This window comes from Eptatretus burgeri, chromosome 5, assembly GCF_056783735.1.
Source record: "Eptatretus burgeri isolate ZD-2024b chromosome 5, Ebu_testis_v1, whole genome shotgun sequence".
In the NCBI taxonomy this organism is placed as follows: domain Eukaryota; kingdom Metazoa; phylum Chordata; class Myxini; order Myxiniformes; family Myxinidae; genus Eptatretus; species Eptatretus burgeri.
In genome coordinates this window covers 22,405,516-22,428,015 of record NC_140965.1, presented here as the reverse complement: position 1 = coordinate 22,428,015, position 22,500 = coordinate 22,405,516, and the positions used below count along the sequence as shown (strand labels likewise).

At 45.4% G+C, this 22,500-nt stretch overlaps 1 protein-coding gene across 4 annotated transcripts in view; it reads right to left on the bottom strand.

Annotated features, from left to right (window-relative positions):
* The window catches only part of EXD3 (exonuclease 3'-5' domain containing 3), a 182,462-nt gene that overhangs the window by 142,586 nt on the left and 17,376 nt on the right, over positions 1-22,500 (bottom strand). For all 4 annotated transcript variants that reach the window (XM_085881039.1, XM_085881040.1, XM_085881041.1 and 1 more), the window contains 3 exons: positions 17,287-17,351; positions 16,114-16,284; positions 10,811-10,978 (listed from right to left, as the gene is read on the bottom strand). In XM_085881039.1, coding sequence (XP_085737165.1) covers positions 10,811-10,978; positions 16,114-16,284; positions 17,287-17,351 — 404 coding nt within the window. The remainder of the gene's footprint in view (positions 1-10,810; positions 10,979-16,113; positions 16,285-17,286; positions 17,352-22,500) is intronic.

Below are 22,500 nucleotides of genomic sequence, written 5' to 3'. Positions count from 1 at the left end.
TTCCTGTGGACAACTTCCTCCATTGCTTCCACATACTTGTTTCTCCACCCGTGGTGTAAACGGCCGACCCAAGCAGAAGGTTTCCGGGTGGCCTGGGATCTGCAATAACATTCTGCAGTTCAGCCAAGGCAAAGTTCAAACATTTCAGCCGGCTTGATGAAAGGGACCAAAAGAAGAGGGGGATATACAGAAAGAGGCCTTCACAAGCCTGCCTATAACTCTTACCATGGTTTATTGTTTGCCTTGGAGTAAATTAGCTGTACTTGACTGCTTCTATGGTTTCCCCTTCATAGGTGATTAGGACAGGGTAAAGGTAAATGGTGGAAAGTGGTTACCCTACCCATCAAGTAATTCACCGTGATGATACAGGATGCCACTGTGCTATTTATACACTTGATACATATACATTTTGTAATAAAGAAAGTTTTTATGACATCTGCATTACTGCTTTTCTTCATAATGAAACAAAGATATTTCAGGTGAACTTGCTTCAATTGATACAAACATACAATGCACAACACCACAAAGTCAATGAAGGGTCAGCCGCAGGTATTAACAGAACATGTGCTGATCCAGGAATTCTCTGCTCAAAGCAGCGCATAAATGGTAAATACACGGACTTTGTTAAAACCTTAATTACTAGATATGTTATGTTAGTACGTGTTAAACAAAGAAGAGATTTATGGAGTGTTAGCATTTATAGAGTGAGAGAATGGATTTATGGAGTGTTAGCATTTATGGATTGAGAGAATGGACTTATGGAGTGTTATGGAACAGAGAATTATGGAGTGTTCACATGGATTTATGGAGTGTGATAGCCTGGTGTTGGCTTAGTGGTTACGGTGGCGGCTTGGGATCCTAGGGTCCTGAGTTCAAGCCCCGTTGGCCGCTGAATTAAAAATACACCAGGAGGTTGACTCAGCCTGCCATCCTTCCGAGGTCGGCAAAATGAGCACCAGTGTACTGGTAAGGGGGACACTACATCAGCGGCATAGCCGCGTCCCAACCAATGATGCAACCAGCAGCCACAGGCTACACTCGATAGAGAGAGAGATGGAGTGTTATGGAATAGAGATTTATGGAGTGTTCACATGCATTTATGGAGTGTTATGGAATAGAGATTTATGGAGTGACAAAATGGATTTATGGAGGGTTATGGAAGAGATTTATGGAGTGTTCACATGGATTTATGGAGTGTTATGGAATAGAGATTTATGGAGTGTTCACATGGATTTATGGAGTGAGGAAATGGATTTATGGAGTGTTATGGAATTGAGATTTATGGAGTGTTATGGAATAGAGATTTATGGAGTGAGAAAATTGATTTATGGAGTGTTATGGAATAGAATTTATGGAGTGTTACGGAATAGAGATTTATGGAGCGTTACGGAATAGAGATTTATGGAGCGTTACGGAATAGAGATTTATGGAGCGTTACGGAATAGAGATTTATGGAGCGTTACGGAATAGAGATTTATGGAGTGAGAAAATGGATTTATGGTGTGTTACGGAATAGAGATTTATGGAGTGTTATGGAATAGAGATGTATGGAGTGTTATGGAATAGAGATTTATGGAGTGAGAAGATGGATTTATGGAGTGTTATGGAACAGAGATTTATGGAGTGTTACTAAATAGAGATTTATGGAGTGTTACGGAAAAGAGATTTATGGAGTGTTATTGAATAGAGATTTATGGAGTGAGAAAATGGATTTATGGAGTGTTATGGAATAGAGATTTATGGAGTGTTATGGAATAGAGATTTATGGAGTGTTACGGAATAGAGATTTATTGGAATGTTATTGAAAAGAGATTTATGGAGGGTTATGGAATAGAGATTATGGAGTGAGAAAATGGATTTATGGAGTGTTATGGAATAGAGATTTATGGAGTGTTCTGGAACAGAGATTTATGGAGTGAGAAAATAGATTTATGGAGTGTTATGGAATAGAGATTTATGGAGTGAGAAAATGGATTTATGGAGTGTTATGGAATAGAGATTTATGGAGTGTTATGGAATAGAGATTTATGGAGTGTTATGGAATAGAGATTTATGGAGTGAGAAAATGGATTTATGGAGTGTTATGGAATAGAGATTTATGGAGTGTTAGTGAATAGAGATTTATGGAGTGAGAAAATGGATTTATGGAGTGTTATGGAATAGAGATTTATGGAGTGTTACGGAATAGAGATTTATGGAGTGTTATGGAATCGAGATTTATGGAGTGTTACGGAATAGAGATTTATGGAGTGAGAAAATGGATTTATGGAGTGTTATGGAATAGAGATTTATGGAGTGTTACGGAATAGAGATTTATTGGAATGTTATGGAAAAGAGATTTATGGAGTGTAACGGAATAGAGATTTATGGAGTGAGAAAATGGATTTATGGAGTGTTATGGAATAGAGATTTATGGAGTGTTCTGGAACAGAGATTTATGGAGTGAGAAAATGGATTTATGGAGTGTTATGGAATAGAGATTTATGGAGTGTTATGGAATAGAGATTTATGGAGTGTTACGGAATAGAGATTTATTGGAATGTTACGGAATAGAGATTTATTGGAATGTTACGGAAAAGAGATTTATGGAGTGTTACGGAATAGAGATTTATGGAGTGAGAAAATGGATTTATGGAGTGTTATGGAACAGAGATTTATGGAGTGAGAAAATAGATTTATGGAGTGTTATGGAATAGAGATTTATGGAGTGAGAAAATGGATTTATGGAGTGTTATGGAATAGAGATTTATGGAGTGAGAAAATGGATTTATGGAGTGTTATGGAATAGAGATTTATGGAGTGAGAAAATGGATTTATGGAGTGTTATGGAATAGAGATTTATGGAGTGTTACTAAATAGAGATTTATGGAGTGTTACGGAAAAGAGATTTATGGAGTGTTATTGAATAGAGATTTATGGAGTGAGAAAATGGATTTATGGAGTGTTACGGAATAGAGATTTATGGAGTGTTACGGAATAGAGATTTATGGAGTGTTATGGAATCGAGATTTATGGAGTGTTACGGAATAGAGATTTATGGAGTGAGAAAATGGATTTATGGAGTGTTATGGAATAGAGATTTATGGAGTGTTACGGAATAGAGATTTATTGGAATGTTACGGAAAAGAGATTTATGGAGTGTAACGGAATAGAGATTTATGGAGTGAGAAAATGGATTTATGGAGTGTTATGGAATAGAGATTTATGGAGTGTTACGGGATAGAGATTTATTGGAATGTTACGGAAAAGAGATTTATGGAGTGTTACGGAATAGATATTTATGGAGTGAGAAAATGAATTTATGGAGTGTTATGGAACAGAGCTTTATGGAGTGAGAAAATAGATTTATGGAGTGTTATGGAATAGAGATTTATGGAGTGAGAAAATGGATTTATGGAGTGTTATGGAATAGAGATTTATGGAGTGAGAAAATGGATTTATGGAGTGTTATGGAATAGAGATTTATGGAGTGTTATGGAATAGGGATTTATGGAGTGTTATGGAATAGGGATTTATGGAGTGTTACGGAATAGAGATTTATTTATTTTCTCTGACTCTGACTCTGACTCTCTCACACACACACACACACACACACACACACACACACACACACACACACACACACACACACACACACACACACACACACACACACACACACACACACACACACACACACACACACACATATTTTAAGGCCATTTTCTCCTGCCAGAGCAGGGGTTAGCCTTGCGAGCCCCATGACAATCATGGTTCCCTTTTTGAGGCAATGTTTTTATGACCAGATGTCCCTCCTGACACCAACCCTTTATTTGCCTCTTACATTACGCAGGGATATGGTACACCTATTCTAACTGGGGCACAAACCGGGACCAGTACACTGGTACTCATTTCGCTGACCTCGGAAGAATAACAGGCTGAGTCGACCCCGCCTGGTGTTAATTCAGCAGCCAACAGGGCTCGAACTCAGGACCCAAGCATCCCAAGCCAGCCACCCTAACCATGGATTTATGGAGTGTTCACATGGATTTATGGAGTGTTATGGAATAAAGCTTTATAGAGTGGGAGAATGGATTTATTGAGTGAGAGAATGGACTAAGTTAGCAGTGAAAACAGTTCCTTGTTTTTCTGTCATGTCACTGCTAAATACATTGTCAGTTACAAGCTAGATGTTGTAATCATTAGTAAATACCTGTAAATGAACGATTAAAATTGACGGTTACATGTTACAAGTTTCGTTTAGCACAGATCGGTAAATTGTAATATAAACCGCTTGATGTAATGAGCTCATTTTGACTGTAGATGGCAGCATTGTATTATAAACTGCCTTGTGAGATTTGTGAACATGATGGAACGTTCTCAGACGAAACTTCCAGTCTGGATATATAATCGCATTTGCTGGAAGGAATGGGATTGTTCTGTGATACTATATAAACCCACGAGAGGGAGACGTGTAGAGAGATGGGTGACATGTGATGAGAAGTGCGTTTTGATCGTCCAGTGCTCGATTTAACTCCGATGAGTGAACGAATGTCCAGAGTGGTTAATGTGTGGAGCCAATTATAATTGGGTTGATTAAAACTCATTAACATTGTGTATCGGGAAATAATTCCTTTGAGCTCTTGAAATCATCCTGGATGGGCCAGCGAACGAGAGAGAACACCGCGACAAGACTCAATCGTTCAACAGCCCCGAAGGATGAGGTGAACATGCGTGAGTTGTGCCGGCAGGACAGGGACACTGGACGGAAACAACCCAACGCGGGAATCAGAGTTGGACATTGTACGTAATGATGAACTTCCTCATTTGACTTTGCATCTTTTTATTTGAAATACAAGTTTCAAAAACGTTACGCTGTTGATGTGCTCATTGTGACATCACTCAGAAGTCACAGACACCAACTGACAAAGATCCATTCGAGTGGTAGCTGACCTGTACGTTTATTCATGACCCTGGATTGCAGTCGTTAGAGAACGCACTGAGTTCGGCACCACGAACAACACGTACACCAAAGGGAAGGAAAACCCCAAAGGTGTGCGCATCTCCCCCACCGACACACACAAAACGATCCCCATTTCTGGTGCTGTACTTGTTTGGTGTTATCTTGTTTGATCACGAGTGGAGAGTGTGCTGTGTCACGTGATTGGGTTTTCGTATATCATGCCTCGCCCGCTAGGGGTGGGAAGAGTGTTCTTCTGGTCGTGCAATAAAGCGGAGTTGATGCTGGCTCGCGTGCTTCTTGCGTCCCACCGCACCTGGTACACTCTAGTTGGCTGACGAGGATGGTTGTATACAGACTTATGCCCGTTTTCGACGGGGACGACTTCGAATTGTTTTCGGAGCAATTGGAATGCTATTTCCACGCGAACGATGTGGTCGACGAGAGCAAGAAAAAGTCGATCTTGCTCGCTTCGCTTTCGCCGGAGCATTATCGGCTGCTGGGTGATTTAGTGGCACCGAAGAGGCCCCGGGATGACGGGTTGGCGTTTCGGGACATTGTACAGAAAATGAAAGCACACATGGCGCCGGAGAAGTCGTTGCAGCTCGCTCGATTCCAGTTCGATCGCCTCTCGAAAGGGGCAGAGGAACGCGTCGCTGATTTTGTGGCGCGGATTAAGCGTGCTTCCGTGGCCTGCAAGTTCACGGCGGGGGAGCGGCCAGCTCGGCTCAGAGATCGTTTTATTGCTGGTTTACAAGATGCGAAAATGGTTTCAGCGATTTTACGGCTGAAGGATGAAGCCATTACATTCGACTCGGCGGTCAGCACGGCTACAGCGGTCGAGCAGACTCGCGGGGATGTTCGAGCCATCACCGGCCACGCAGGGTCGCGAGCACCCCAGGTCGCGCGCACGACCTTCGATGCGGGTCGGACGTCGCCGCGCGGCCGCGCGTGCGGAGAGGTGACCCCGCGGACATGCTTGGGATGTGGAGGTCGACACCTGCGCCGTGCGTGCCCGTATAAAGGCAACGTGTGTTTGAATTGTCACAAGGTGGGTCATTTGGCGCGTGTGTGCCGTGGGGCGCCGGCCACCGTTAAAGTCGTTGACGGCGATGTGCGAGGCGACTCGGGGCGGAACCAGCGGCCGTTGTTGAGCCTGTTTTCAATTGGCCCGGCGACGGCGCGCCCGATGACGGTGGAAGTCGAAGTGAACGAAACGCCAATCACGTTCCAAGTCGATACGGGAGCAGCGGTGTCGCTCATCGGCGAACAGACCGCGCGTAGACTCAACGGCTTGAGGCTTATCAAGTCAAACCTCACACTGTTCACGTACACCCGCGAGAAGATAACGCCAGTCGGGATGGCAGACGTGTCTGTGCGGTATCAAGGCCAGGTCGCCACGCTTCGGGTGTACGTCGTACGGGGGAGGGGGCCGTCTCTCCTCGGCCGAGATTGGATGACCCGCATCAGGCTAGACTGGGCCGCAATTCACCTTGTGCAACCCGTGCCGAGCCAGTGGGAGGATCAGTTGGAGGAGATTCTTCAAAGACATCAAGGGTTGTTTAGCGACGACCTTGGAAAACTCAAGGGCTTGGAGGCAAAGCTCTTCTTGAAGGAGGGGGTGGTTCCTCGGTTTTGTAAACCGCGTCCGGTGCCGTATGCCCTGCGGGACAAGGTCAAGGGTGAACTGGATAGGCTGGAGGCCTGTGGAGTGATCGAACGGGTGTCGTGCTCAGATTGGGCCACCCCGGTTGTCACGGTGCTGAAACGGAATGGAGACGTCCGATTGTGCGGGGACTTCAAATCCACGGTTAACCCGGGGCTCAGCATGGAGCAATATCCACTGCCGTCAATCGATGAGATATATGCGCGATTGGCGGGGAGTCAATACTTCACGAAGCTAGACCTGCGTGATGCATATTTTCACCTGCCGATGGATCCCGGGAGTAGCGAGCTTTTAACAATCAACACGTGTCAAGGACTCTATCGATATACCCGACTCTGTTTTGGGATTGCTTCGGCCCCAGCTTTGTGGCAGAAAGCTATGGATCAGGTTTGCATTGGCCTGCCCGCTCAGACCTACCTGGACGATGTGCTCATTGCGGGGAAAACGGCGGACGAGCATCTTGCGAACATTGCCCGAGTGCTGACAAAGCTAGAAGCGTGCGGCCTGCGCTTAAACAGGGACAAGTGCGCGTTCTTCAAGCAGCGCTTGGAATACCTCGGGCACATCATCACGCCGGAGGGGCTGTTGAAAGGTCCTCGGAAGGTGGAGGCGATTCAGCGCATGCCACCGCCTCGCGACAAGACGCAGCTGCGCTCGTTCATTGGCATGGCCCAGTATTACCAAAGGTTCGTGCGCGGGCTCAGCTCACAACTTGCGCCGTTAACGCGGTTGCTCAAGAAGGACGAGCGCTGGGCTTGGGGGCCTGCACACCAGGCGTCGTTCGACCGCGTCAAGCGGCTGCTCACAGAGGATACGGTCCTCGTGCACTACGAGCCTGCGCGTCCGCTCCTATTGGCATGCGACAGCTCTGCATATGGCATCGGGGCAGTGCTCTCCCACAGGATGGACGATGGTTCCGAGCGGCCTGTTTGTTTTGCATCCCGGACCCTGTCCACAGCAGAGCGCGGATATGCCCAGATTGAGCGTGAGGCTCTCAGCCTCGTCTGGGGTGTGCGGAGGTTTCATCAATATCTGCTGGGGCGGCATTTCACTTTACAGACGGATCACAAACCGCTTCAATTCATCCTGAGACCCGAACGCGGGGTGCCGGTGGTAGCTGCCGCGCGAATACAGCGGTGGTGTCTGTTTCTGGGTGCTTACGATTATGATATTCAGTTCCGAAGCACCGAGAATCATGCTAACTGCGACGGGCTCTCACGCTTGCCGTGTGCGGAGGGTCCAGCTGCGTCTGAGTTGGGCGACCGGGTCGATGTGTTCGCGCTGGACCAGGTCCAAAGCGGGCCTGTCACGGCCAGGCAGGTCGCGGTGGAATCGGCTCGTGATCCGGTGCTTGCCCGTGTCGTCCAGGCGATTTCTACGGGGAATTGGAGCGATCTGCCTTCGACACCGGCATTTCAACCTTTCACGTCATGCGCAGCGGAGCTGTCGTTGGTCCAACGGTGCGTAATGTGGGGAATGAGGACCGTGATTCCACCGAGGTTCAGGCAACGGTGTTTGGAAGAACTGCATGTCAGTCACCTTGGCATCGTGAAGACCAAGAGTCTTGCTCGTAGCCTGTTGTGGTGGCCGGGGTTGGACAAAGACATTGAGCAGTTGGTTAAGCGTTGCGCCACGTGCCAGACAGATGCTGATAACCCGCGTCGAGCTTCGGGTCTCTGGCCTGTGCCAGTCAGAGCCTGGCAGAGGGTCCATGTAGATTTTGCGGGACCGGTTAATGGCAAGATGTTTTTGATTGTGATTGATGCATTCTCTAAATGGCCGGAGGTTGTAGTAATGCAGCATACATCAGCAAACATTACAGTAGAGAAGCTGCGGACGATCTTTGCTAATAAAGGGTTGCCGGAGATCCTGGTCTCTGATAATGGTCCGCAGTTCATCGCGGGTGTATTTGATGAGTTTATGCGCCAGAATGGTATTCGACATCTAAGGTCCGCACCGTATCATCCTGAGACGAATGGCCAAGCTGAGTCGTTTGTCAAGATGTTGAAGCGGGCTTTGCGCAGGGGGGGTGTTGCACCTGTGCAGACGGTGGTCGATGTCTTTTTGCTCCATTACAGGAACACAGTTCATCCTGTCACGGGTGATTCGCCGGCCATTCGTCTCTATGGACGGGCTTTGCGGTCCAGGCTGGATTTGCTACGACCTGGAGGGTCGGGGAGTGGGGCAATGTCGCGTCCGACGCGGCTGCGCAGCTTCGAGGTGGGGCAGCGGGTAATGGTGCGCGATTATTTCCACGGTTCCAAATGGGTGCCGGCGGTGGTCTCTGTGGTGCTGGGGCCGGCGAATTGCATGGTGCGGACTGATGGTGGGGATGTGTGGAAGCGGCACGTGGACCAGATGCATGATCGCTGTTCAGAGTCACCCCCCCCACACCTCCCCGAGCCGAACGATGCGGGACCCCCACCGGTAGTGTCGCCGGCACCTGACGTTGTATCGCCGGGACTGGCTGGACCGGCGCCGAGGGGGGCTTCGCCTGATGCCGTCCTACCCGGGGACGTCGAGCAGGCTGGGCAGTCGGGGGTAGCTGGTGTTGCGGAAAGTGCGAGTCCGGCGAGGGTGTCACCTCGACCGGGCCGGGAGGCGTCTGAGCCTGGGCTGTCTGGTGGCGCTGCCCGTCCGAGGCGGGTCAGGGTGCGGCCGCGGTACTTGGAGGATTATGAGTGTTGATGGGTTTCCGATGGTCATGTTGTGATTATCCGTTCATTATGTGACGGGTCATTTTACGAGGGGAGGAGTGTGCTGTGTCACGTGATTGGGTTTTCGTATATCATGCCTCGCCCGCTAGGGGTGGGAAGAGTGTTCTTCTGGTCGTGCAATAAAGCGGAGTTGATGCTGGCTCGCGTGCTTCTTGCGTCCCACCGCACCTGGTACACTCTAGAGAGGACATTGTTAACTCATGGTATGTCTGAATGATATAACAGCACTTCCTGACCTCCACTGTATCCAGAGACTGCACCCTGTGATCGGTACACATGTATTACAAAATGACAGACCAACTTCCGATTGGAAGGAAGTATCAATGATGTAGTGTCAATGTTTTGATGGATATGGCTATTATATTGCACCTGTGCATAGGTGAGGATTTGCCGGGACAAGGCAGATCAAGATGCTGTTGAAAGGCAGCAAGGCGGGAGGAAAAAGGAGCAGGGGAGGTGGGGGGGAGGGTGAATGAGGGGGAGGGTGTCAATGTGGCAGGGTGGTGTGCCCCACCATTCCTTTCAAGGGGAAGCCCAAGTTTCAAACAGAAAGGCAAATATTGCAAACAGTAAACAAGATTACATGATAAAATCCTTAAATATGAGAGAGAATTGATCATGTGTGATGTTTGAATGGGAATAAATTATACTTTTAAATACAGTACTCATGTTTTTAATATGAATTAATTTGATTGGTTTAGAAAAATGCAAATACATGATAACTCCATTCCATGAGATCACAAGGTACATGCTCAAACTGAATAAATTCCACTTCAGTGCTGAGTGAAGAGTATGAAACCCTTTTTTTGTCGTATTTGAGGTTTCCCGTTCGAACCTTACATTTTTATCAGTTTCTTTCCTTCCAGCCTACTCTTCCTTGTCTAATTATTATTATTATTATTATTATTCTCTGAACCTTAATCCCTACAGTTAGGATAATCCACTCGGATACGACTTCTCCATTCTCCTCTGTCCTCCACATCTTCCTCTCTCTCAATCCCACGCTCTTCAAATCTCTTTCCACTTCCTCCCTCCACCTTAATCTCTGTCGTCCACTAATTCCTTCCCCTCTAATTGGCTCATTCCATGCTTTCTTGATTGGTTCTTCATCCATTTTCATCATCACACGACCAAACCACCACAGCCTAACCTTGCTAATCCTTTCTGTATTACATGGAACTCCAGCTCTCTTACATATCTCCTCATTCCTCAACCACTCTCTTCGTGATACTCTGAAAATCCACCGAAGCATTCCCATCTCTGTCCTCTCCAGCAACTCCTCTTCCCTTTTTCTCAAAGTCCATGTTTCTGCACCAAACATTATAACTGGTCTAATCACTCTCTTGTACATTCTTACCTTCAATCTTCTTGGTATCCTTCCATTCTCTAAGATATGATGTATCATCATAATTGATACATCATAATGATTTTTCATACGACTTTGCCCACCTCCACCTCACGTTAAGGAAAGCTAGCTTCCACATTCACCTCTTTGGGTCGTCCTGTGGTGACAAGCCCCTTCACAACAGTGAGCAGCTCGGCCTTGTCCAGCATCTTCAGGCAATACAGGTCCACTAGATGGTCCAGTCCTGGTCCCACGACGTCAACAATAATTCTGAGTACTCGCCGCTGGAGGTTGGTATTCAATGTCTCTGGCTGAATATTTATTCCAAATGAAAAGAAAACACAAGGAAATAAAAAAACACATTTGATATACCTGTCTGATATCATCATGAGCACAGCTCTCGGTCAGGAGCAATGTGACCACTCCTCATTTTCATAAATGCCAAGGTGAGCCAATGAAAAAAGCCAAGAATTCACAAGGTTTCAGTAGAGCGATGATAATAGAAAACCTATATTCCAAGGAGAACAACGAAGAGCCAAGATCTTGTGAAAAAAAGCCAAGGAGTGGTCACACTGGTCAGGAGTGGTTTACTTGCAAATGCATGTAGAATTTAGGGTGATGTGATGCAGTTATTTGATGAATGGTCTGCTTTGAAATCCTGATTTTTTTTTGTTTGTTCGTTTCATCTGTATCAGAAACATTTAACTCGAATTGCAAATAATTTACTTTATAATATGAGCTAACATGAGTAAACCTTCCTATAATTCACGGACCAGTGTGTGTGTGTGTGTGTGTGCGTGCGTGCGTGCGTCTGTCACTACTCCTCCAGTTCTGGACCGATTACATCCAGACTTGCTACGTAGGATCAGCGTGACTCCAATTAGTAAATAGGGGTGTTTTTGTCTTTGCCGGTGGTCTTGGAGGTGGGGGGGGGAGGGGGAGGGGGAGGGGGTGGACGACGCACATTCTCGAGGTAAATTTGTATCCTGTAGCACCGCCCCAGGTGGGAAAGGGTATTACAAGTCCTGATCCTTTACAGTACAGTATTCCTGTCCCACGTGAGGTGTTTTGAATTACAGTGAGAGGTATTTTGGATTGCACGTTTGAGTAAGGATAATAACGTACTCCTCCGAGGTGCTCCAAAAGGGAGTGGGTACTTCTAGTCTAATTAAAATAGCAATTACTTAATTAAGCATCCTATAACATAGGGGAAGGCTTATACCAGCTGTAGGGTTTGTTTCTACAATTAGTGCCCCCAATTTGTAATTTAGTAATAATTAGTGGATTATGGAGTGTTACTCCCGTAGCCCACTAATAATAATTAGTGCCCCCAGAGTTTATTAGACCCTGAGGAGTTCCAAACCACCATTTCAGGGTTTATTTTTCTCCTCTTCCTGCACTTCTAATTTCCGAAATGTCCGAGTTGTATCACTGAGCCAGCTGGTACTTTCAGAACGAAAATTTGCATCAAAAAGGTGAACAGAAAGTATGTGTGGTTAACACAATTTTTGACCATGACCAAATTTTAAGGTCATGACCCAATTATAGGCATTTTAACATTTTTCACCAAAACTCCACAAAGATTTGTCCTATTACAATGAAATAGCCCTTTCGACAAAGCCCAGAGCAAGGGAAATTTACACTTTATTTACATCATACCCCTCCGGATTCAAGGTCAAGGTCAAATGACAATCTGAAATAAATAACACGTTTTTTTTAATCATCGCTCAATATTGCCAATGCGGAATCTCAAAGACCGCTTGGCGTTCCAAAATGTTCTTGCATCATAATAATGTACCTGCATTGAAATTGTGCACCTGATATTTGATTTGTGTCCTTGGCCAACATTTTTCAGATTGACCAAATTAACAAAAACACATTTTTGATCACAACTTGAATAATTTTCCTATAATTTTCACCATGTTTAGTTTTTTGAATGGATTGTACTAGGGGACACATTTTCTTAATTTTCATTCTATCACGAAATGCTGAAGGTTAAGGTTATATGGTGGTCCACAAAAACCCATCGTTGGATCGCAGGCCAAGGGTAAGTTGCGGGCACCCGCCAAGGGTAAGCCTCGCACGGCTTACCCATGGTGATCGCAAATATCTAGTTTACTGCTATACTTTTATACCAGAGTAATTTGCTTTGCAAAAGACTTTAGTTGACCCAGAGGGTTATAAAGCCCACCCAACCACCACCCCCCGCCCCCCCCCCACTCCATCTCAATCTGCGAAAAAGGTAAAGGGAGATGCCTCTTCATGGAAACATGTTGAACAGGGCAACAGACTTTGATTTTGCATTTGACCCAAACAGCAGCTTTTAGCAAATGCTGCACATATCAATGAATGCTTGAAGGTGATGTTGGTTTAAGATCTCCTTTATAATTGGTACTTGCCAAATAACTCTGACTGGATTTAAGGAATCTGAGCAATGTCTCCATTATGTACCTTCTTGCTCTTCTCCTCCCCATACCATGCGAGTTCCCCTTCTCACACACCACTCTCCCCTCAACCCCTTCCATTCCTCACCCCTACCCACTAATCTCCTTTCTTTTGCCTGTCTTTTAAAAAACAAAAATTCTGTAGCTTCTTCATATGCAATTAAAAATCCTCTTTGATTCCGTAATGTAATGAATTTATTTCTGGAACGGCTCAGTGGTCTTTAAAATTTTATTCCTTTCCCAAATTTTGGTTTGATTTACTCTTTGGTCACTGACATATCACAAATAGTGGGCACTTTGTCCCAAAATTGTAACAAATATATTTTGTGGTATTTTAAATGAAGGAATGTCAAACGTAAATCTTATTGTCGATGATTTACAAACCCGAACCAAGTGCTGCAATAACGCTATTTTATCACGTGACCTTTTTGCTCATCATTTCTAGTCGTGTAAGTGGTGAAGTGATTTTGTTGGAGGACATTTATATTTATTCTAACAAGAGTACCTGGCATTGCCCCCTCCAACCCCCTCCCTCACTCCTCTTCCTCCCACCCCACCCCTCCTCCTCCCTCCTCCCATCCACCCCCTCTTTCGGACTCCCACCCCACCCCTTCCCTTCCCTCCGGACTTCCACCCCACCCCTTTCCCTCTATCCAGACCACGACCCCACTCCTTTCCCTCCATTCAGACCACCACCCCACCCCTTTTCCTCTATCCAGACCACCACCCCACCCCTTCCCCTCCCTCTGGACTCACACACCACCCCATCCCCTGCCTCCTCCCACCTAGACTCCAACCCCTTCCACACGATAGGTGGCTCATGTGTTTACAAGTTATGATTATGAGAAAATGACTCTTTAAAACCCTTAATAATGTGCATCATAGTAAACAATGTGATCCTACAAAGTTTTGCAGCAATTGACCTTGGGAGTAGTATCACAAACAAACAAAAGTCTCATTCGTTTTTATATAAGACTTTTATATGGAGGACAACATCGCTCCAAGCTCCGAATGAAATTAAATAACATTTTAAATGAAAACAGATTGGCCAAAAAGGCGAACTAATTTGAACCCAAGCAAGACAGCTTAGAACGAATGTGCGTACATCTCGGCCATCCTGCAGTGTCTCGGGATTCATTGTTTTGAAGCCATTGAAAACATTTTTCAATTCTCTCTTGAACTCATAGTTAGTTCACTTGTCCCGTTGCTTAACTCATTCTAATCCTCAAATTTATTTTGCCTTCCTAACTCCGGGGATGTCCGCAGGGATAACCGAGCTGCAGTCACTACACCCACTACTCACGCGCGCGGGAGCCTTTGCCTGCTTAATTATTTTTGTTACACTCAACAAAGTTACACTTAACAAAGTTACACTTAAGGAAAAACAGTAGAAAAACAGAATAGAAGAAAAAGTTAAGTTGAATGCCGTGGCAATTTCACATTTTATTGCATAAATATGGAGAAGGAAGGTGCACAGCTGTGTAAAGCTTGTAAGATTAAACGCTTAGTTATAAGAATCGTTAATTTCTTTAAATTTTCAGACTTCACTCCAGATTTTGACACTTACTTAATTCACGAGATCTGATCCTCAAATCAGAAATCATATTTCGAATATATACTTAAATTAGTCCGTGAGAGTAAATCGTGTTTCCAAGACGAGGAATATTTAGTAGGCCGAAACAAAATGGCAGCTAAGACCCCGGCGAGGGGTCATGCAGATTTGTAACATGCAGTCAAAAAAATTTGAGTTTTCAAATTGCTGCCAACAGTCAGTTTATTCATCATGAAGAATTTTGTTGCCCGGTTTACATAATCTAGTGACTGGATCATTTACACAAGAAAACTGAAACCTTTTGGAGCAAAATATTGGGTGTTATAGGTGTCTGAACTTTGCTCCAGACTCAACGACACTGAAATTTACCCCGGTTTTACCCCAAGTGTTCACCATTTGACAGTTACACAGCTCTTTTTAATTGTTGTCACTTAAAGACACATACATAGGCAAACTGTGGTAGAAAATTCAAGAACTGTTCTCAATCCCTTCTATTTTTAAACGAATTTTTTTTTAAAATACATCAATTTATAATGATTCTGCAGTCCCAAAAGCTACTTTTTAAAAATAAAATTTATACTAACAAAGATATAGAAAAAATAAAGATATTGTAAGGAAATATGACTTAAGTGGAATCTAACAATATATCAATCAGTTTAGTAAAGCTTAAAGAAGTGTACCAAAATCATTTCCAAAGTTAGGCATGAAGCACAACTCTATCTTATTTAGGTTTTAACCTAATACACAGCCCTTTAGTAACTGTCAATGCTCATTGTTGCATTTTATTATATCCTGACAATTATAAAATTAATCACTGTTCACTTTGTACAATGGATCCAAGTACATTTGTCCAAACAATTTGATATGAAGTTATGAAAAAAAAAAAGTTGAATAAGATATTGTACCTACATTTATAAATGGATGTAGACTTTCATACAATGTACACTAAGTATATAAACAATTAGATATGCAAATGAATACTTATAATGGTGATTATTATGATCACATTATGTGTCTTAATTTGTAGTTGAGATTGGCAGCGGCCTTAAACTAAAATATCCTTTTAAAAAAATGTGAGCCAAATTAAAGTAACCACATGCTTGTTCTAACTCATATATGTTAAGGTAGCTTTGAGAATTTTTTAAGAGAAATCTGAGGGGGGTCACCGCAACCCCCGGCTGAAATTACACGGAATGAGCCAATGGGACTTGATATTGAAGAATCAAAAAAGCCACAGGGCCAAGGGATTAGCCACAGATGCAGTAAATCATGAAGACAAGAGCAGGAATTTCAATCGAATGTGTGATTATATGATGTGTCGAGGTCAGAAGATGCTGCACTCGGCAAACTCAGTTAGGCGACTAAAACCTTTGCTCAAAAAATAGAGATCATAAAAAACGGTGCAGATAACAGCTAAAGTGTAGAGCCGCATACAATGTTCCAACGACACCTGCAGAGAATCAGCATGGCATTGCAGCCATTTTGAGAGCTCGTAGGTAAGATGATTGGCGAGGCAGCTCGTTTTCCCCCTTCTCCAATCTGGATTTTTCTCCAGAAGGGACAAGACAACGGTCCGAGGTTTGGACATCTTCTCAAAGGCTTCTCTGCATACTCCCCGCAGCTTCTCACATACCGAGCAAAAATAAAAATTAAAAAATCATCAAGGACATCAATCATCATTTCGTGTGCAGCCTATTGCTGGTTTGCATCAATGGCCGAGGGCATGGCTGTGCCGCTGATGCAACGACCCCTGCTGGTTAAAGCAGGAATTTGTAATTTGTTCAGGATGCCGGCGATAACTCACCTATTCTCCGTGAAGGACACCGTGGGATCTTTAACGTCCGCCGACTAATGCCGGCAGACAGGACTCTGGTTTAACGTCCATTTGAGGGACGGCACACATTGATGAATCACCCTGCCTGTGTACTACTGGGATGACAGTTTATCACTGGGTCAGGATTCAAACCCAGGAGAGACAGCTTAGAGGTGAGTGTGCGTACCTCTAGGTCATTCTTCCACCTCATAAAAGACAGTAATAGGATGAGGATTACAAAACAGCTTTAAACAAGAGCGAGAATTGCTTTTAACTTAACAAGAAATGTACCGGTAATAGGAATAGAACACTTTTTATTTCTATTATTTTGTATAAAACTGTGATAATGGATGGGGAAATTGTATTGTTCTAAATATGCAGAGGAGGCAATGAGAGGGAGAAGTTTTGGGACATGTCAATCTTTTTTAAGCAAATGGATATTGGCCGGCTGGTTGCATCATTACTGAGGTATAGCTGCACAGCTGGTACACAGTGTCCCTGCACATTCAGGAAGGAATTTCCCAGGGTGGCAGATTGCAATACCCTACTCTTTGTGAAAGACATCGTCGGATGGTTAACATCAACCATTAACCAATGATGGCAGACCAGTCCTCCGATTTAACATCCCATCTGCCAGATGGTGCATTTTTCGATACACCCTGAATACAAAACACTATGGTTGGGTGGGGTATTGAACCCAAACTCGACAAATCAAAGGAGAGCGCACTACCTCTGAGCTATCGTGCCAACCTCTTGTTACAATTACTGAGAATAAATTGTACAATATTGGCATTCAAGTGCAAACCTCACCTTCAAAATGTCCTTTTTGTACCAAAGATTCTGCAGCTCCCTCTGTAGCTGCATCATGTCAGCGGCTTAAATAAATAATGAAAAGGAAAAAAAAACACAGAAGTCTTTGTATTAAATATCAGAGTTAACCAAAGCATGAGTTACTGGTACAGTGGCAAATTATTTCCTGCATATTCCTGGGAAATGTTTATAGCCCATAAAAATGTCTGTCACCATATTATCATCACACTTATTCTGATACATTCTCTACCTCACTTCACATCACATGCCATTCCACAAAAGGAACACTGTAACCAACAGACGACTTTCAAAATGATGAAACAATGTCAAATGAGGCCTTTTGCACACGTGCTGTGTCTGTGTTTTCAGTGAGTCGATTCGGCTCGCCGGGCACTTTTAACCTGCCGATGCGAGCGTGGAATCTGTAATTCAAATAGTCTTTTAAAAATAATTTTCACATTCACACGAATGAGTGGCAACTTCAAAATGGTTAACCATAATTGTTCTGTTTCTGAATGCAAAGAAATATCTGTGGATGAGAGGTGTCGAGTTCCAACAATTTCCTGTTTGTAAAGCTTGCGGAGGTGCAGAGGTAGTGGATAACACACACACACACACACACACACACACACACACACACACACACACACACACACACACACACACACACACACACACACACACACACACACACACACACACACACACACACACCATGCCATATGTTAGTGTGTGAACTCTGTTAGTGTGTGTGTATGTTCTCCGTTCGCTTAGCTTATACAACAGTCGTGCCTTTTACTTGCTGGAATAAATTTTGTCTAAAGATTAACTACAGATGGGTAACTTGAGAAAATAAGACCGTTTTTACAAAATCTCGTTACTATGCCACTCTCGCTACTATGCCACTTTTGCTCGGTCCCGACAAAATTCAATACAAAATAAATTTATTATGCCACCCCCTACTCTCGCTACCATGCCACTACTGTGTGACTGTTAAAAGGCACGAGTCGTGAAAAAGTCTGTATTGCGCAGTTCCAACAATTTCCTGTTTGTAAAGCTTGCGGAGGTGCAGAGGTAGTGGATAACACACACACACACACACACACACACACACACACACACACACACACACACACACACACACACACACACACACACACACTCACACACACACACAAGGACATACACATACACATACACACACATACACACACACACACACACACACACTCACACACACACACACACACACACACACACACACCTTTTACCAATTGATGCAAAAACCGAGTATAATTTATCTTGTGGCCCCAGACCAGGACCAAAAAAAAAAATTTATAACTGCCCTCACAGCCCACGCAGCATCCACTCAAACTCCAACTCCAACCCCCCCCCCTCACCAATGACCCCCGTTCTCCAAAACATGATTAATAGTGAATATCATCGTTTTAAACTTACCCTGTGCATTGATGAGCCCCAGATATGACCTGACAGATTACGTCATTTTGAAAGTCACGTACAGTCAAAGCTCGTTACTGTGCCACCTCGCTTCTATGCCACTCGCTATTATACCACTTTTGCTCGGTCCCGACAAAATTCAATACAAAATAAATTTATTATGCCACCCCCTACTCTCGCTACCATGCCACTACTGTGTGACTGTTAAAAGGCACGAGTCGTGAAAAAGTCTGTATTGCGCAGTGCTCGATTATATCACACTCACGTCCAAAGGCGAAGCGACGAACTACAGTCCAGCTGCGCACAACATAACTCAATACGTACGCGCATAGTCAGACTGTGTCAAAACACGCGATTCTTCTCCCCGATGCCAGCCACAACAAGCCAATCACAACACGCACAACGAGACACAAAAAAGCGCGAGCACACACACAGACACGCAGGCACACGTACAACAGTGACATCATTTTTTTTCAAATTCAGCCCATAATGTCAGCTCAGAAACGCAAGCGAACCGACTTTACGCTGAAGGAGAAGGAGATCATCGATGCCGCGAAGAAGGAGCCGAATCAGTCCAAGTTGGCCAGGGAGATTAGCAAGAAATGGGGCGTCGAAGTTAAGAGAACCACCGTGAAGGGCATTCTCAGCAAGATGGATGCAATCGAGGCTGCAATCAAAGCTGGATTTCCATCGAAGGGCATGAAGTTGACGCAGGCTCACGACCCGAAGCTTGATGAGGGAGTGCTCATGTGGCTGAAGCAATCAAGAGGACAGAATGTGCCTGTCAGCGGCGATCTGATCAAGGAGAAGGCGATGAAACTGGCCGAGCTGATGCACATCCCAGACTTCATGGCGAGCGACGGTTGGTTGGGCAATTTCAAGAAGCGCCACAGCATCACGTTCAAGACAGTGCAGGGCGAAGCTGGAGCGGTGGATTCGCAATCCCTTCTTGAGTGGCAACAACAGGTTCTCCGGCCCTTACTCGGGCAGTTCTCCGCAGACGACGTCTTCAACCTGGACGAGACTGGACTCTTCTGGCAGCTGCTTCCGAACAAGACCATGGCTTTCAGGGGAGAGCGGTGTACTGGAGGAAAGAAAAGCAAGCAAAGGATCACTCTTCTGGTTGGGGCAAACATGAGCGGCAGCGAGAAGTTCCCTCTTCTGGTGATTGGCAATTCCAAGAAACCCCGTGCCTTCAAGAACAAAGAGATCCCAGTCAAGTCCAAGGCGAACTCGAAGGCGTGGATGACGGCGGAGCTTTTCGAGGAGATGTTGCGTGCGTGGGACGGACGACTCGGCCAGCAGGGACGCAGAGTGCTGGTCTGTCTCGATAACTTCTCTGGCCACCCTCCCGAGCTCGAGCTGAACAACATCCAACTGGTCTTCTTCCCACCCAACACGACAGCCAATTCGCAACCAATGGATCAGGGAATCATAGAGAACCTCAAGCGCCACTACAAGAAGCTCCTGTATGCCGCCGGCTTGAGGCCATAGACGAGGGAAAGGAGTTCAAGTTCACGTTGCTCGACGCTCTACACGTTGCCCGGCGTGCTTGGGAGCAGGTCGGCAAGTCGACGATCAGGAACTGTTTCGCGAAGGCCAAGTTCATCGAAGAGGAGATCCAAACTGAGCCACAGGATGCGGAGCTGCCCGACATCTGGGAAGCTCTACCTGCCGAGGAAAAGATGCACGAGAACGAGGAGATCGAGCTGTCTGACTTTCTCGAAGCCGACGAGCGCCTCGCGACTGGCGGGTATTTCACGTTGGAGGAGATTGCGGAGGAGATTCTGTGCAGTGAGGAGCCGGTGGAAAGCGAAGATGACGAGGTAACTGTCGAGGAGGAAATCGTTCCGTTCGAGGAAGCCCAGCGCGCTTGTAGCACCGTCTGGAAGTTCATGCAGCAGAGAAGCGGGAAGCCCGGTGTGATGCAAGCGTGCAATCGGCTAGACAACGAGATGCACGAGATCCGCCGAAAGAAGATGCGCCAGCCGACGATTCTTGAAAGCTTTGTGTGTCGTGAATTTCTCGCCATGCCATATGTTAGTGTGTGAACTCTGTTAGTGTGTGTGTATGTTCTCCGTTCGCTTAGCTTATACAACAGTCGTGCCTTTTACTTGCTGGAATAAATTTTGTCTAAAGATTAACTACAGATGGGTAACTTGAGAAAATAAGACCGTTTTTACAAAATCTCGTTACTATGCCACTCTCGCTACTATGCCACTTTTGCTCGGTCCTGACGGGTGGCATAGTAACGAGCTTTGACTGTATTGCAAAACAAGGGATAAAATAATCGAGTGCAAAGGCTTTTAAGCTTATTCAGATGGACGGTAAGCTGGGTGTTAGGTCTGTCCTTATTTTATTTTTTTCGGAAATTTCAACGGGCAATGGAAAACTGGAAGATTTCGCATCTCCGTGAAGCAGAAGTTTTTTTTGATGTAATGCATTTGAACTCTGACTTTCTGCACAAAGACCCAGATCAATGGGAAACTGAAGATAGTTTCGTACAGAGCCGTACTATTGTCAGCAAGCTGCAAGTTGTGAATGACTGTGCAGAGCGTGGTGTAGCCCTGGTGACTGAGTACAACAGTCTTATTACGGACGATGAGGAGCAAAAGCAGTACCTATTACAAGCGGTAACTGGTCACCGAAAACGATTCCTGGACTGTAAGAAATCAACTTTGAACAAGTGAACTATAAGCTGTTGTCCCGTCTGTTCAAAGACTCTGTCTGCAAACTGCGGAGTTCGAAAAACGCGAAAAATACATAAAATCTTGATTTTTTAGACTTTTCAAGTTTCACGAAGATGGACTGGAAAAATCTTGCCAAGTTCAACAATATTTTTCTGCAGTATTTCAGATTCTAATGCACCAGAAAACATCATACTGTGACGTCCACGGGACTTGAACAGTCCTGCCAACGTAGAATGAGCCGAAACGATGGAGGCGGTTTATTTTTTACAACCCAAAGATGGCGGTTTTAATCGCTCTACAGCAAACGGGACGAGGAAGGTGGCACGAGTCGCTTTTCACTGAGTTAATAATGTTTATTTCTCTAACCAGAAATAATAATAAGACTCGGCAAGAGGAGGGATCCGGGGGGATTTGACGGGATGGTGGTGTGGGTTCGGGCGTGGGGAAAACACAAACAATTCCAATGGATATACAAATCTCAAACCCTCTAAGGCGCCAGGTACACACACACACACACACACACACACACACACACACACACACACACACACACACACACACACACACACACACACACACACACACACACACACACACACACACACACACACAACGTAGCTGGTGGTCAGGCTTGCCCGTGGTGTCGACGCAACAGTCCCTGGATTGGCGCCGGACGAGCTGGCGTTGCGCTCATCAGGGGCAGGAGACACCGTGGTGCTGTTCCTGGTGGTGTCAACCTCCTGGTGTAGGCCCAAGACCGCTCACAGCCGCCAGGGAGCCAGTTCTGGCGCCAAGATGCGAGCAGGAGAGGGAGGCAGGTCCGCCCGCCGTTCGGTCCCGTACTCCGAGCCAGCAGAACTCCAGAGCCAACCGAGGTGAGGCATGAGGCACAGCAAGGCCACGAGACACGACAAATCGAGGAACGAACCAGCGCAACGAGAGAGCGCGCTCCGAGACCAACAGCCTCGACCAGACGCTTTCTTTTTACGACTATTCTTCCCCCTCTTTTCCCGAACAGAACCTTTTTATACTCGAGTCCTCGTCACTTCCAATTGAGCCCTTTTAT